This window comes from Hemicordylus capensis, chromosome 1, assembly GCF_027244095.1.
Source record: "Hemicordylus capensis ecotype Gifberg chromosome 1, rHemCap1.1.pri, whole genome shotgun sequence".
Taxonomy (NCBI): domain Eukaryota; kingdom Metazoa; phylum Chordata; class Lepidosauria; order Squamata; family Cordylidae; genus Hemicordylus; species Hemicordylus capensis.
Genome location: NC_069657.1, coordinates 118,875,443 through 118,891,913, shown reverse-complemented (window position 1 = coordinate 118,891,913; position 16,471 = coordinate 118,875,443). Strand labels below are relative to the sequence as shown.

Sequence of the window (16,471 nt, the reverse complement as noted above, 5' to 3'; positions counted from 1 at the left end):
GAATGTCTTATGACGACACTCGATGTTTTCACATTATCCCTTTCTGGAGGATCTCTTTGCCAACCCCACACACCTAGTTTTATAGACCCACAGGGTACATTTTCTGAGAGCTTCCAAACAAAACAAATTATTTGACATACTTACTCACTAAGCTGTGGGAAATTTTTATATACCAGAAACATAAGAGAAGCAGCTGATAAGAAGATGGCCACTAATATAAGAAGTGACATTCGTGCAGATCCACCTTCTGTGTGGGCCCTTCCTGAAATTAAACACAATTATAATTAATTCTCACAATGAATATTTGAAAGAAAGGGCAAGGAGGGGCACTGAAGCTTATACAGATTTTACACATACATATATACACACTTTTCTATACTACTTACACGAGACTCTGCAATAGGAACATGAGATCAAGACAAAGGAGAGGCAACCTTCCACATTACACTTTGCTACAACAGGTAGGGCAAGGCATCTGTATACTGCAGGAAATTTACAGCAAGAGCTAACCTGAGCACAGATGTGAGAATGATACAAAGGGGAGGAAACAAACTTCTAATGCAAAATACACAACATTTATTGAATAGCAATCAAAAGATGCAATCTTATTTAGGGAATCAATAACATATCTAATTACAATGCAAGTAAACCAAATCATCAATATGGGGAATCTGAAAGACTAAATGTGCTTGCAGGAATATCAACACAGAAAAGCAATGCATTCAATAACAACCATAGAAATAAATGGGGTAACCATAGTTTTTGGGAGGTGTGACTCCCAGTGAGTCTCCCTGATGTTAAACTAGCTGCTAATGTGGCAATGCTATATGGGGATGGTTCCTGACACAGGTGGGGAGTTAATTGACACAGGGAACCATAAATCAGAAGAACAAGCAGGTTAGAAAAGGTGGGGATAAGTAAAACAATACAATGCAGCTGTACTTTGAGGTAGACCAGGTGACTTAAATTGGTAGCAACTGCACTATTGGAAAAGAAAGAGGACAGGTTAGGTTCTGAAAGAAGACAAACACAAGAGGGCAATTCTTCCAAATTAGTCACTATAACTTAGGTTGTTAGCGGAGGTCAGGATGGGTATTTTGAGATAACTTTTGGGCAAACTATGGACACATAGCTGGAGAAACCGTTCATGAATATGGATCTCCCACTATGCTGTTTTCAACCAGGGAGAGAACCTGAATGGTTTATTGCTCCCATGGAAACAATGGCTGATAAAGCCTAATGCCTCTTCCTCTGACCACCAATGTTTGTGATCAGACACACGCTAATAAAGGAGGGGGGGGGCTCTGCTTTTACTCATAAGAGATAAAAAAGAAATGTAAAGAGAGGAAAAGAATCCTTGTTCTAAAGTAGGCAATTGTGAGAAGGAGCTATATCTGTGCAACAGAATTATGTAGCCAACTGGCTGGTTCACCCAACCATGTTTAGCTGCCCTCGAACAATAATAATCCCAGAGTGCTTATTGCAACTGCTAGTGCCATAATTGTACAATGTGTACAGCATATTCCCTCTTGTGATATTACATGTTTATGAGCTGGCAGTAACAGCAGTAGAGAGATGATGAAACATCCAACTAAACAGGTACAAAGTAGTATGACGTGTCACAACAGATTGCATTGGATTTAGCAGTTTGCCTTGAAGTCAGTATAGTTGTTGTCTCACACTTTTCTATTGCCTCTTTCAGGTCTACCAGATGACACTTCATGTGTACAACTGCTAACATCTCAAGTTTCATTATTTATCTCAAAATCAGTGCTTCCTGGCTCACAACATAAGGCACAGGAAGCAACTGTATTCTATCATTATAGTCAGCATTTGAAAGTCTTCATAGAAAGGAAATAATTTATATTCTGATTGTTGGAGAAAAACAGGAGGGGTATCAATATGTTCTTAAATTGCTGGTACCCCACTTAATTACTATATGATGAATGAAATAGTACTAATACTGCCACTGACAGTGAGTTCAATTAATGCACTGATTTTTTTTTTTAAAAAAAACATTAGCATTTTCAGGTAACATTGCATGTAGCTAGATTCTACCCCAAACCAACATTTTTTGACCCCAACAGTGGCTCTAAGATGAGGCTTAAGAATCTTGTAAGTTTAGGGTTTACAACATGCACTGTGTTAGCCTCTAATATAGGTAAAGTGTGCCGTCAAGTTGATTTCGATTCCTGGCACCCACAGAGCCCTGTGGTTGTCTTTGGTAGAATACAGGAGGGGTTTACCATTGCCTCCTCCTGTGCAGTATGAGATTATGCCTTTCAGCATCTTCTTATATTGCTGCTGTCCAATATAGATGTTTCCCATAGTCTGGGAAACATACTAATGGGGATTCGAACCGGCAACCTTCTGCTTGTTAGTCAAGCATTTCCCTGCTGTGCCACTTAAGGTGGTTCTCCTCTAATAGGTGATGTTAAAAAAGCAGCAATCAGTTGGTCTTGAAGATAAAAAACAAACTTCAAATGCTGCTTCTGAAGCTGAGAGATTCAAGCTCTAGACGAAAGATACAATTGGAAAAAGGAAATATGTAAATATATAGATAAATATCCACGAATAAATAATCAGTAAAATTTTAAAATTAATCAAAGACAAGCTTGCTGCCGTAACAATACTGCAATAGAACAGAATTTGGCGATCTTAAAGGTGACATCTAAAGTTCTATCCACAAGAAGATAGGAAACAAAAATCTCCTGAGCAACCTACGATGGGTGTCAGAAGAGGAGTTAATAAGGAACATCTTAAATCTCTATATAATGGACAGCGCAACAAAATATGTTGGATGGATTCAACTTCCCCCATACCACATGGGCATAATCTATTTAGGGTGGAAAACTGAGTCCACTGTTTCCTCTAAGGCGTGCACATATGCGCATGCTCACAATTTCTTTTATGTCTGCTCAGTTAGCTTTAGATCCCACTCAGGTTAGATCCCACTCAGGAAGTTCCCAATCTGAATGCACATGTGCACATGCTACCTTCATACTCCTGCCCAGAACAAAACTCATTTTGCACAGAGATGAGAAAAATTAGAGGGACCACTGAATGAGTCTCAAGTTTCAGTCAACCCTTGGGCACAGCTTGAAAGTTATTGACCCCATTGAAATCTTGGCATGTGCTGGGTTCATCATTTGTTCATGGACCTAGGTCATTACCAGTGTTTAAAGCCACAAGGAGGGCCATATGGAGAACTTGGGGTTCTAGACATGGTTTAAATCTTTTCTAGTATGAAAAGCTTACATTGTGGGAGAATCCCTGTGTGAAGATTGCTCACAAATCTTTTTATTGGACTAATTGGGCTTCCCATAATGTCATTACACTAGATCAATTGATCTCTTCTGAGCGCAGAATTTGATTTAGCTTTAAATGCTAGTTGGCAGTTTATTGAGATAAAACATTTACTACAATTGCCTTTTGGTCCTGATGTGACGACAGCTTTGAAACTCCATTTCTGTTATTAGACCTGGAATATCTATTAGATGCACCTAAGTCTGTAACCTTGCTATACCTGAAGCTTAAAGATATAAGATTGATATTGATGATTATATCAGATATCTTTGGAACAATGATCGTGAATACCCTATCTTATTAAATCAATGGCAGGTTGTTTTGAAGGCAGTGCAACATGCCTCTTTGGATCTTAAAATGAGGCAAATATAGCAGAAATTTTTAATCCGTCTTTACTGGACACCTCAGATAATGTTTAACAAGGTATGATCACAGACTTCTAGATGTTCAAGGTGTAATCTCTCTGCAGATACACTTATGCATGTGGTTTGGTCCTATCCAGTTATTGTGCCATTTTGGCTTGAAATTCACTAGGTTATTAAAATGAAACTGCAGCAATCATTGCCTGTGTACATGATTATTGCCTGTTTACATCATCAAGGACGTTCATGTTTTGTTGAGGTATATCCCCAGCATATGGAATCTAGCATTACACCAAGAATTGTGGATTCTTCATGCTTGGGGGTTTGCCAAAAGTATTATACTGGAAGGACCAATTTACTCCTGAACTGCAAGTTTGGATAACTGACATGAGTTCCTTGTCAGCATTTGAACTGCGCCCCCCCCGCCCCCAAATGAAGGTAAAGAAGAAGCTACTTGGCCAAATTTTAATGAATTGTTTCTGCTTTGAAGACTCTCTCTCTCTGTATCTCCTTAAGAGAAAGTGTCTCCCCTCCCCCTCCTTTTTTCCTGGGTAGGTTGTATATTATGTTAAAGGAATTTTTTTTTCTTTTTCCCAGTTATACTTACATATATAATTGCTATGCTTGAGTATGTTATATGCACTGTTGCAATCTTATTGTGATTAAAAAACTAAAAAACATGACAGCTTCTTTGATTTCTAAAGCTTGTTTTCAGCCAATACAAGAGTAAGGTGCTATTGGCCTAATAAAATGGTACTAGCCCAATTCTAAGACTTTCTGTACCAGCTAATATGCACTTAGAAGAAGATGCTACACTGCATGCCATCACCATGACATCATATCTCTAAGTTGAAGACAAATATGCCACCATATAAATTTAGGATCAGATTTTTAACTAATACAAAGTAGGCAGTTATATGAATGTAAATTCATGCAAGTTTAAAATATGTACAATGGTTACAGCTGTATCACAAAGGTTTAAGGCCACTAAGAGATTGATAGTTGTACTTAAACAGAAATATATTTGTTTCTGCCATTATGTTTGTAGGGCTTTTAAAGATAAGTGCAGTTTTTAAGAATTCAGTTTCTACATTATCTACTGGTTCCCAACATCACTATTACAGAGGCAGCTAATCAAAGATTTCGAGTTTGCAATGCATTACATTTTAAAGGTTCCTACCATGATTAAAGAGTTTCCAACATGAAGAGTATATAATCAAGATTCAATTTGGAACTCCACTACAAGGAAATTCTAAAATAATCATTAGAACTACTAAAATAGCGCTACATGCAAAGAACGATGAGTGAACATTTAATTGTAGTCTTCAACTGTAGTAGAAGTCTTTATCTTTAATTAAAGATCTAGCTACAACTACAATTTGGCAAAGGCACTTCAATTATTACTCCAATATGTGTGTGGGGGGGAGACTTTTACAACAAAACTAATGTAGGGAACATCAATTTGTCCTATGTCCTGTGAACTGAAGGGGTGTTAATTATGTTAAATGTTAAATATTTTCAATGTCCTCTATCCAACAGATGTCACAAGAGAAACTGCCAATTAAGAGTCAGAGCAAGGAAATGTCATCAGAGAACAGCACTTACTCAAAGTACTTTCTCTATTCCTCAATCATTTACCTATGATTCTAGTAAAGTAATGCATTTACTGCACAGACTTAAGGATTCTAATAGTAACAGCAATGAAGGAGCATGCCATTACTTGGTATGTTAGTAAATTTCAAAGTTTCTAAAATGGTATGGCACACTGTTGCCATACTACTTCAAACCAATATATTTGTGATTGTGCCAAAACACCGATCTCCATCTTATCCAACCTTGCTTTTTGTAATTGAAGAGACAGAGCCACCAAGGTATAATTGTAAACCTGTTTTTCACAATAGGTGACTAGCTCAAACCAGACCTACTTTTAAACATGTAAGTTCAGACCCCGTAAAGGGAGGAACCTCCAGTTAAGAAGGAAAACCTCATCCCTGGATTGGTCTAAGACCAGCATTACATCAGAGATACACTAACTCTTTTCATTGGATCCCAGAGCTGTCCACCTCTGGAAGAGTGGGAAAGCCTTCTCCCTCTTTAATCACTATAAAATAGCAGCCAAGTTCCCCCAACACTTTTGTTACCAATCCAGTAATATGTTGTAAGTAGCCAGGCACTACGTCACCAGCTGCTAATGGTGTCCAGAAATTGAGACACTGTAGAGATTAATGCTCTCACTCAGCCAAGGACTTGCCTACTGTTAGACTAAAGTAAAACTCAACGCTAGTTAGTTAATTTTTGATATTTTCTTTTGAATTCCTGTATGCCTTTCTTTACTCCCAATTGCCTCTATTTTCCCCCAATTACTTATTCTGTGTGCAACCTTTATTTCTTAATAAATTTCATATACTTAGAAGCAGCTTCAGTCTGGTTTAAAAGTTTCTGGTGGGTTACTTGCAAAACTCTTCCCCAAGTACTTCATAAGATCATGTGATACTGATGAGTTGTTTTTTAGATTAATATACCGTTTGTCTAGAGCTGGGTTGTGTGGACTCTGGCTGTACAGTGCCAGTTAAGTCCTAGGGTGCTGAAGCTGTGTCTGAGCCTAATTAGATCAGTCCAACTGGCAGCAGCCTACCTCAAAGGTTCTCCTAATATGGGATCAGAGCACTCTCACTACTGAGGAGAAAGGAAAGCATAAGAGGAAAGCATAAGAGTAACCCCTGGGTCTGTCACAGTGATATTCTGCCATCGTATGAGGATGTCCAAACAGCTTTACTTTTATCGAGACACTAAGGATGCAATTCTAACACAAAAAATACTCAGCATTTGCTACTATTCTCAATGTCAGGCCTATGAATCTACTTAAAATAATAATGTTAACCATATGCCTTAATGTTTAGGAGAGAAGAATTAAATGGGTAAAATTAAAACTCCAAACCCACAAGATATTATCTAAAGTAAAGGTTTTCTATAACCACTTCAGCCTTTGTTTATAAGTTTTATGTCTGCAGCAGTTAGAGAGAGAAGCCAGTTTCTTTAAAAATGTTTACAGGCTCAGCACTTTCAAAAAAGCTCTCTTATCACTGGACACCAATGGCCTCTATACCCTATGTGAACAGCAAGCAAATTATTATTAGCATCAGCAGGGTTCACTACTTACAGCTTTTTAAAAGTTGTAAAAGTTGTAACATTGGTGGAAAGAAACTTAAGACAGATCTGTCTACCTAAAGACACTCCAGTTGTGACAAATAAGGCAGAGACAAGGGCAAAATAAACACACTTAATATAGGATGCTGAGGGAAAGAAGAATTTGGAGGAAAAAATTGTCTCTTTTTCAGAGCAGTCTGACTTCTCTGAAGCCTCTTCCTGCACCAATAAATTATCAAGTCTGCACTACAGAGGACCTATAAGGGTCAATGACTCACTGAGCATTCACAAATTCACTGTAATTCATTGATGCCCTCTCCTTCCTAGGTTCCTTCCACATACAGGTGAAACTCGGAAAATTAGAATATCGTGCAAAAGTCCATTAATTTCAGTAATGCAAATTAAAAGGTGAAACTGATATATGAGACAGACGCATTACATGCAAAGTGAGATAAGTCAAGCCTTAATTTGTTATAATTGTGATGATCATGGCGTACAGCTCATGAAAACCCCAAATCCACAATCCCAGAAAATTAGAATATTACATGGAACCAAGAAGACAAGGATTGTAGAATAGAACAATATCGGACCTCTGAAAAGTATAAGCATGCCTATGTATTCAGTACTTGGTTTGGGCCCCTTTTGCAGCAATTACTGCCTCAATGCGGCATGGCATGGATGCTATCAGCCTGTGGCACTGATGAGGTGTTATGGAAGACCAGGATGCTTCATTAGCGGCCTTCAGCTCTTCTGCATTGTTTGGTCTCATGTCTCTCATCCTTCTCTTGGCAATGCCCCATAGATTCTCTATGGGGTCAGGTCAGGCGAGTTTGCTGGCCAATCAAGCACAGTACACTGTATACTGTATACAGAGGTCCCCACTGCCCACTGCGTTCCCCCCACTGGCGCTCATTTTAGAAACAGCCAGTGGAGCTGCAGCGTTCTGTCCTACAGCCTCAATCAGCATCAGCATGCACACAGCCAGGCCGCACATGCACCAGCCATTTGCGTGGTCAGCAGCACAATGCTGACCACACAAATGACTGGCATGCATTTACCCCGGGCAGGAAGGAACGCTGCAGTTCTGTGCGGCTGCTTCTAGAACAAGTGGGGGGGGGCCAGCAGTGAGAGGGGGAGCAGGTAAAGAGTGTATGTAGCAGATTTAAATCCAGCCTCAAAGCAAGCCCACATGTGGGAAAGAAAAATGATGAATCATTCCCTCCTTGGCTTGCTCAACCAAGGCAGTTCCTTTAAAACTTAAACTATTCCTTTGGAAGTCCAATCATTGCCACCACACCCACTCTTCAACAGAGTTTATTCTCCCTTGGTGTGGGCAAAATTCCAGGGAAACTCTCATTCTCTTTGCCAATGGAAAAACACAAAAATCCCTCCACATGCAGTTTCCACATAGTGAGAAAACTTGGTAGGTTGCTGAGCAATTAACATTGAAGCATGTTTGCACCAGAGTCAAACCCCTTTTCCCGAGTTAAAAATCCACTCAGAGGCAAAATACAAATAACAAAGAGAGAAAAGCTTTATTCAAAATATTACAGACTGCTTCCGTCTGAGGCTCTTTCAGCTTTTAGTTAGAGGTAACAGAAACACTCAGTTCTTGCAAGAATACTTCAAAAAGCATCCTCAGATGATATTGGGGTGGCACACTTCAAAAATGGTGGTTTCCCCAGTTGCAAAGAACACAAATTTAATACAAAAAGCACCTTTGAGAATCTACAGAAACCTTTGCAGCGCCCTGAATGGGCTTGGGCATAAGTTTAGCATTTCTATTGTTAGAGATAAACAAACTTAGAACAATGGTAAGGATTGGCAAAGCACACCAAAAGAAAGCAATCTAACGTGCTCTAACATACTGTTCCCTGGCTTTAACTTTCCAAAGCCAAAAGCCCTGGCTTCCTTCCCCCTCTGAACTTCCCCCAAACTCTGGGAGAGAATTCAAGCTTCCTGCAATCATGTCTCTCAAGGATCTGCAGATGTCCTTCAATGAGAGAACTAGCCGACCCCACACAGAGCATGTGTGTGCTCAGCGGTTGCCTCTTCCCCCCCACCTTCTGCCCCAGTCTCCACTTCCAGGCCTGGCCACCTCTCCTCCCCTCCGCCACTTCTGCCTTGCCTCTGAGGCTTGGCCACTGCCACGGTGACCAATCCTCCTGGGTGTGTCTCAGCCAATCAGGCCCATCTGCCGCCCAGCCAATCAGCTGGGCTCTGGGACACACATTGCAAGGCACACCCAGGAGAATTAATATAATAGATTATCCAGGCTAGCTGTTGACCATGAGGCAGCAAGATTCCATCACTCCTCACCAGTCTTCCCTCTAAGGCGTGCACACTCTCACAAGTCTTTTGATGTCCGCCCAGTAAATTTTAGATCCTGCTCAGTCTGAATCAGGAAGGCCCCATTCTGAATGCATGTGCACACACACTGCCTTGATACTGCCGCCCAGAACAAAACCCATTCCGCACACAGGTGAAAAAAATGAGAGAACGCTGCTCCTCACTGGGCCTTCCGCCCGTCCTCTCCTATCTCCTGCCAAGCTCCTTCTGACAACAAAGACACGCTTCTATTCCTGCCAACCACAAGGTCCCAACCACCATGTGCTGAGTGGCTATTCCCTAGCCTGTCAGTCAGGACAGGGTTCACTTCTGCTTCACTCTTTAGGGGTAAGAGAGGGCCGACTGCTACAGCGTCTTATCTTTTTTTGGTGTGTGAGTTTTTAAAGGAAACCCCGCCTTGCTGCCAAGCCGGCTTGAACGCTAAGGATGTGCATGGAACCGCACAGGGGAGGCTCGAAGGCAGCAGGGGTTCTGCTTTAAGAGTGGGGGGGTGCACTTACTCCTCCCACCGCTTTCCCCCTGCCAGCTTCCATTTTTGTCAAAGCCCACCAAGGTGGCAGCGTACCTCCCTGCCGCCCCGTTGCCCGGATAAAACCGGAGGTATCCAATGCACCTGCACATGCCAGCATGAGCCCACCGGGCCTGCACACACGCAGGGCACAGGCGCGCTGGATACTTCTGGTTATATCTGGACAACAGGGGCAACGGGGCGGCAGGGAGGTACGCTGCTGCCCCCATGGGCTTTGACAAAAACAGACACCAGCAGGGGGAAAGCAGTGGGAGGGTAAGTGCACCCTCCCTTGCCCTTAAACTTAGACAACCCCCACCGCTGAACCAGCAGAATCTCCAGTTCTTCAAACCAGTTCAGAGGCCCATAAAGTACCTCCAAACCGGTTCAGTGCACATCCCTATTGAATGCTGGTGTTTGAACAGGTTCAGCGCTCCAGAAAGTGAGCACCAAACTTGTTCGTGCACTTCTCTATCAGTAAGTCCCTGATTGAGATTGCACCTCTGCTATGAACTCATTTAGTACACTTCTCCCCCCCCCACATCTGCTATATAGATCTACTACTACTTACCTTACAGAGTTAAGGATAAAATAATACATGTGAAGCACTTTAAACACTTGGAAGTGCTATACAAATGCTATTATTAGTGTTAGCATAGGAGCTTTATATCAGGCAGTTAGCAGTTACCCCTGCTAACCAGGCAAAGAGTCAGCTTTTTAATATGGTGATTCTCTTTATTTAGCAGAAGGAGAGTACCTGGCCCTATCCACGCCCAGCACAGAACCTCCAGTAACTGTTGCTGGTATCTATCTTACATTTCTTTTTAGACTGTGAGCCCTTTGGGGACAGGGAGCCATCTTATTTATTTCTCTATGTAAACCACTTTGGAAACTTTTGTTGAAAAGCAGTATATAAATATATATTGTTGTTGTAAGATATATCTGGCTATCAGCTACTGTATGCGTAAGAAAATTTGCAAGTGACCCAGGAGACACACACTCACTCAGACCAGAAGTAGCAGGTTAATTCTACTGACAGAGTTGGTTTTATTTAAATCATGCTTTGAAATGCTTCACAGCAGTAGTGCCAGTACTACTGAGCAAGGGGAGACATATGTCTACCAGCCCGCCACCCCAAAAGGCCCCCCAGAGACAAGTCACATGACCCCGACTTCCCAGCGCCCGCCGCCAGGCTTCCTGCAGTGTTCCTTCCTTCCAGAGTACGGTATTCCTTTGTAGTATGCTCTCTCCCTTCGCTCCTTTCCCCATCTCCCTTTTGCCTCAGCTCTCATTGGCTGGTGGGTGGACACGTGACCATGACGGGAAGGTCCATTTTATTGTCAGGGATTGACCTGCGCTGTGAGAGCATGCTTCAACTGCATACTTATCTTGCCATCCAATAAAGTTAGTATCACGTCCTCCCTCAGCCTTCCTGTTCCATGCCCTCCGCCGTTTCAGTTTCTCCTCCCTCTTTCTCTGCTCCATGATTTGGATCTCTGCTTTGGTTTCTCTCTCTCCAGCGTGCACAGCTTCAAGTCCCCAAGCCGGAATGCAGATCTGAGCTGTATATGATGTTTTTTTTAAATGGGCACTGCTGCCGCCACAGGGAGAGAGGAGGATCATGCTAAGCATAATATCCGCTCGGCTTTCCCAGAGTTTGGGTGCATTCTCTCCTGCTCCCCCCACCAACTGGCAAGTGAAAAATGAATAATCAGATTATAGTCTTTTTGGATCCACCTGCAGAGAGAGGAGGCTGGGGCTGGAGAGAGTGATGGGTGTGTGTGCCTGGTGTGCATGTGGCGTGCACGCTGAGCTTCCTGCTCGCCTGTAAACATTAACCAGATACTCCTGAATATGTGTGTGTCCCTCAACACTACTCCTGCCCAAACCAGTGGGTAGTTTGCCAGTGGACTGCCTCGCCTTCCTTTGTCTCAGCCCTGTCAGGTCTTGACCCCTCCTCACCCAGTCTGTACCTTGCGCACCCTCTGCTTTCTGCCCCTCTTCCTGCATGCCCAAGAGAGGTGCTTTCCGAGGCAACCTCCCTGCGTTCCTGTGCGCTCAGTGGCTTGGTGCACTCCCAGCCCTGGCCAACTCTTCCCCCTCCCTGCTTCCCTTCTGGGGAAGAGGTCCCTAAGCCCTCCCACACCTTGCTTGCTGATTACTCTCTCCTCCTCTTTGGCTTCCTTGTAGCCACTTGAGTGCATGCAAGTGCCTGGCTGTTTTCACAGGGGAGACTTAATTCAGTCTTTGCATTTCCTGCTCCTGTCCTGTGAATGCAAAAACTCCTTTGGCTAGAAAATAAGAAACAAATGTTGAGTCATAAACCAAGCTGGAGGGTGGTGGTGGGTGGGAGGTTGGACAAGTATGTTGCGAGGAGGAACAAGGGGGAAGGAGGAGGAACAGTTGGGGGAAGGGGGACAGCCAGGTGATTTTGATAAACCAGGAAAGGATTATGAAGTCAGGAGCAAGGACTGCTCCAGGCATAACTGGAAATATCCCTGGAGAAGTCCTGATTATTGAATCCGGAGATGTTCCATGTAAATGGCCTTTGCTCAGCTCCTTGCCCTCTCTTTGAAGGAGTCCCTTTTGCTAACAGGGAAATATCAGTCTAAGGGTTAAACTGAGAGAGGTGAAATTGCTAGAGGCACCCCTCAGAAGCTGCCACTAGGACTGGGTGGCCTCACTTCCAGCCTCTTCTGTGCCCAGGAAAGCAAGCTTCGCTTTCCTCCCTGCATATAACCCTGAGCAGCCCCAGAAAGGGAGGCGGGTGAATGCAAAGGGCGGGTGGGGTGGAGGAGGAGAGCCATGAGCTAGGACTGGGAGGGAGGTGATGCAAGTGAGGGGAAGGAAGATCAAAGGCAAGAAAGAGGCCGAAGTGGGGTGGGGAGGAATTAAATGTGGCCCCCCAATTCCTCCGCGCTGGGAAGAGAGGACACATGCAATTTCATCTCTCAAGTATGCTTCTAGATTTCATCGTTTACAAACAAATATTGTATTAGTCCAGCCAAGTTTGATATTTTTAGCCTCTCTGGGATCTTCCTTTCATTGAAATAAATAGAATTGATTGTAGTCAGTTTGGGCCACTGAGGAGTTGTTGCGTGGGAGGGGCGTGTCTGCTGCGACACCCTCAGCTGGGAGCTTGGCTTGGAAGTAAGCACTGGAAGTAGTACTAGAGAACCACAAGAAGTACTGGAAGTAAGAAATCAGTTAGAAACTGGTTTCTTACTTCATTTTGGGATGAAGGAGGCTGGGTGGGGACTTGGGGGATAGGAGAAAAAGGTCAGAGAAGCAGTTCCTGATGGGCAATGGGGTGACCCCATTTCTTCCCAATGAAAGACAAGGAGGCAGCCACAGATTGTCTGGACAGAGGACTCAGAAGGGAAATGGAGTTCAGTGTTAAGAGATCCTAAATATGCACTTTTTGCTTTGCAGATTTTTAAATATATATATATTTATATTCCGCTCTTCCTCCAAGGAGCCCAGAGCAGTGTACATAGTTAAGTTTCTCCTCACAACAACCCTGAAAGTAGGTTAGGCTGAGAGAACTGACTGGCTCAGAGTCACCCAGCAAGTATCATGGCTGAATGGGGATTTGAACTCAGGTCTCCCTAGTCCTAGTCCAGGACCCTAACCACTACACCACACTGGCTGGGGATGTAAAGCTTTTTGGTGGCCCATGGGATGCTAGTAAGAGAATTGATGGACTGCGCAAAATGGAAATGAGCATACTCTGGACGCTGGGTGCTCTTTGTTGTTTAGTGCGACATTTAGTCCGAAGAAGCGTTCTGGAGAGCTCAACAGCTTGCTCACTTATTTGTGACATTTTAGTTGTTGTAATAAAGATTTCTGTTTGGGATTTGTTTTTAAATCGACCAACAAGATTTCCTACATTTTTTGTATGATCTATGATACTATGAGATCCCCTTGATCAGCATTCTTCTCTGCTCATTCAAACTTCCCCTCCTCCTCTAAACCCTGTCACGGATGTCAGTATCTTCACAGGGAATGGATGTAATTGTCAGATACTTAGCTAGAGTTGGCAAAGGGCAAAGCTTGCTGAGATATTGTAATGGGCTGTTCCTACGCCAGTGCCTTCACTCATGTTGCTGAAGAAATTCTGTCACATGCCTCTCTTTAGGCAAATATCAAAGAATAAAGAATAAATACCTCCACCTATTCAGGTGTGGGCCGTGAACGTGCCTCCGGGGGCGGGGCGGCGGGCAGCTTCTTTAAGTGTAAACGGAGCCGGTGCTCCATGCCACCCAGCAGCCCCCGCGGCGGGGAATTGCCTCCACCACTCACCTGGCCGCTGGCAGGGGCTCGCCTCTGTGGGAGCCAGGTAAGAAGCCGCCCACTGCCCCCCCGCCCAGAGGCGCGTTCATGGCCCGCGCCTGCACCTATTTAAGTGTCTGGAGCCAACATAGAAGAGTTGTGTTTTGGAGAAGAACTGATCTTGTGGTAGCAAGCATGAATTGTCCTCTTGTTGATAAGGTTGTATTATTTGGTTCTGCTGTTGTTTACACCTTGTAACTGTAGTCTCCTGTCCTCTGTTAATCTGCTACACTATATTGCATGTGTCCAAATTTCCAAAATGTTCTGCAGCAGCAGAGACATGGCTATTCAATGTATATCACCATATATTGTGACGTGTGCGTGTGTGTATTTAGTTAGTTCTGCTGATACATAGGAACATAGGAAGCTGCCATATACTGAGTCAGACCATAGGTCCATCTCGCTCAGTATTATCTACACAGACTGGCAGCGGCTTCTCCAAGGTTGCAGGCAGGAATCTCTCTCAGCCCTATCTTGGGGATGCCAGGGAAGGAACTTGGAGCCTAGATGCTCTTCCCAGAGTGGCTCCATCGCCTAAGGGGAACATCTTACAGTGCTCACACTTCTAGTCTCCCTTTTGTATGCAAGCAGGGCAGACCCTGCTTAGCTAAGGGGACAAGTCATGCTTGCTACCACAAGACCAGCTCTCTTCACAAGGTTATTTACACCTTGTAACTAGTTGGGATAGGTAGAAGACACTGGGCCAAGAAAAGGAGAGGAAGGCAGTGAGGGGCCCATTTTAAAATCTCAGTCTCGTCTCCTGGCCCATTCCAACCTTGCTACGCCCCTGCTTCACAAAAGACTCAATTTTAATGATTTAAATGACTAGTCAGGAAAATCATCATTTTCTAGTAAAAGTACAGTCTTGTTATCTAATATAACCTTAATACACATTCAGAGATAGATGTAGGCTTTATTTTTAGAAGGTGTACACATCTCATATTGCTGTTTAATTCATGCAACCAGGCCTTGCATTTCTTTGTTGCCCTATTTGCATTTTGCACATATGCGTGTCTTACCCACAGAAACTTCATTAACATATTCCCAAATGGGATCTCTTTTACAGCTTGCTGCCATGATAGGCATTTCCCTTCTGCAATGGAGGATACACTCCAAAGATGTTTCCGCAGAACTGCCTGGATATGTTTTGTTCACTTTTGATTTAACTTTCTATCCCACCCTCCATCATTCCTTGCATTTATAATAATGTATAGCTCCTCCCAACTCAGAACTACTCCATTCTCCCAAATCCTCTATTCATTCATTTATTTTAGTTGTCTTTGCACTTTTTTTAAAAACAACTCTTCCCATTTACATACCCACAAGTACATTTCCTAGGACTGTCTTTTTATGGTGAACAATCCATCTATTTTGTGATATTCTCAAACCTATCTTCCCCAATAATCTTGATACATATCCTATTTTCACATGTGGCATTCTGGACATCCTATTGTAATGGAAGTTCAGCCTCTCAGGAAATTTTGAAAGAGCAATTCTCGCAAGTCTTCCCAAGGTTCCCAACTGACGGATTCAATTGCCTCCATGCCCATCAACATCACTCATGGACAAATTTGATAAGGCATAATAACCTGAAGGCAGCAGCTGTACACTTATACATCTTGCATATAGACGATCAGCTCCCTGAGACCCAACTTATGCAATTGGAGAGGAACTGCCACTTCAAATTATTAACAGAAGTGTTAAGTGCACACAGGTCAAACACAGATATGAAAAACAGTTCTTCAACAGCATATGACTGATGTCTAGGGGTGTGCACAAAAACAGTTTGCCCAGCTCGGTTTGAGTCCGGACCAGACTCAACCTGAACCAGAATGGGCATGTACGGTTTTGTGCCCCCAAACTAGAACCCCTGCTCGAGTTCGAGGCAGTTGGCGGTTCTAAATGTAATAAATAAATAAATAAATCCCTTAACAGCAAGTCCAGAGGCCTCAGGGGGAGCTGCCGCAGCAGGGTCTCTGGAGTTTCCCCCTCCTTCTATTTTGGGCCTCTCCATGGTTGCAGTGGCCATTTTGGAGGCTGCCACACATGCGCCATGGCCATTTGCATGGATGGCCCAAAAATGGGTCAAACTGGCCCACGAAAGACTGGGGGGGCCAGTGGAACTTTCTGAGACCCTCTGCAGCAGCACTCCCCAGAGGCCACAAGGAAGATTTCACACACACACACACACACACACACACACACACACACACACACACACACTTAGAACCCTGAACTGACCTGGGGGGCGGGAGGCGGTTAGGGATGTGCACGGACCGGTCCAGAGGCCATTCAAAAGGCCTCGGGACCAGTCTGGACATGGGGCTGGTTTGGCGCCGGAGGGGGGGTAGACCTTTAAGGGCGGGGGAGGGTGTACTTACCCCTCCCGCCGCTTCCCCTCCCACCCCGACATGCCTGTTTTTTAAAGCATTTCGGGCAGCAGGGTACCTCCCTGTCACCCCTTCCA

General features: G+C 43.7%; 1 protein-coding gene across 4 annotated transcripts in view; it reads right to left on the bottom strand.

The window, feature by feature from the left end:
• TMEM41B (transmembrane protein 41B) overlaps nt 1–16,471 on the bottom strand; it is a 31,922-nt gene that overhangs the window by 12,484 nt on the left and 2,967 nt on the right. For all 4 annotated transcript variants that reach the window (XR_008313030.1, XM_053283320.1, XM_053283321.1 and 1 more), the window contains one exon: nt 145–262. Coding sequence is in view for 3 of the 4 variants with exons in the window: in XM_053283320.1 (XP_053139295.1) it covers nt 145–262 (118 nt within the window). In the remaining variant the exon portion in view is untranslated. The remainder of the gene's footprint in view (nt 1–144; nt 263–16,471) is intronic.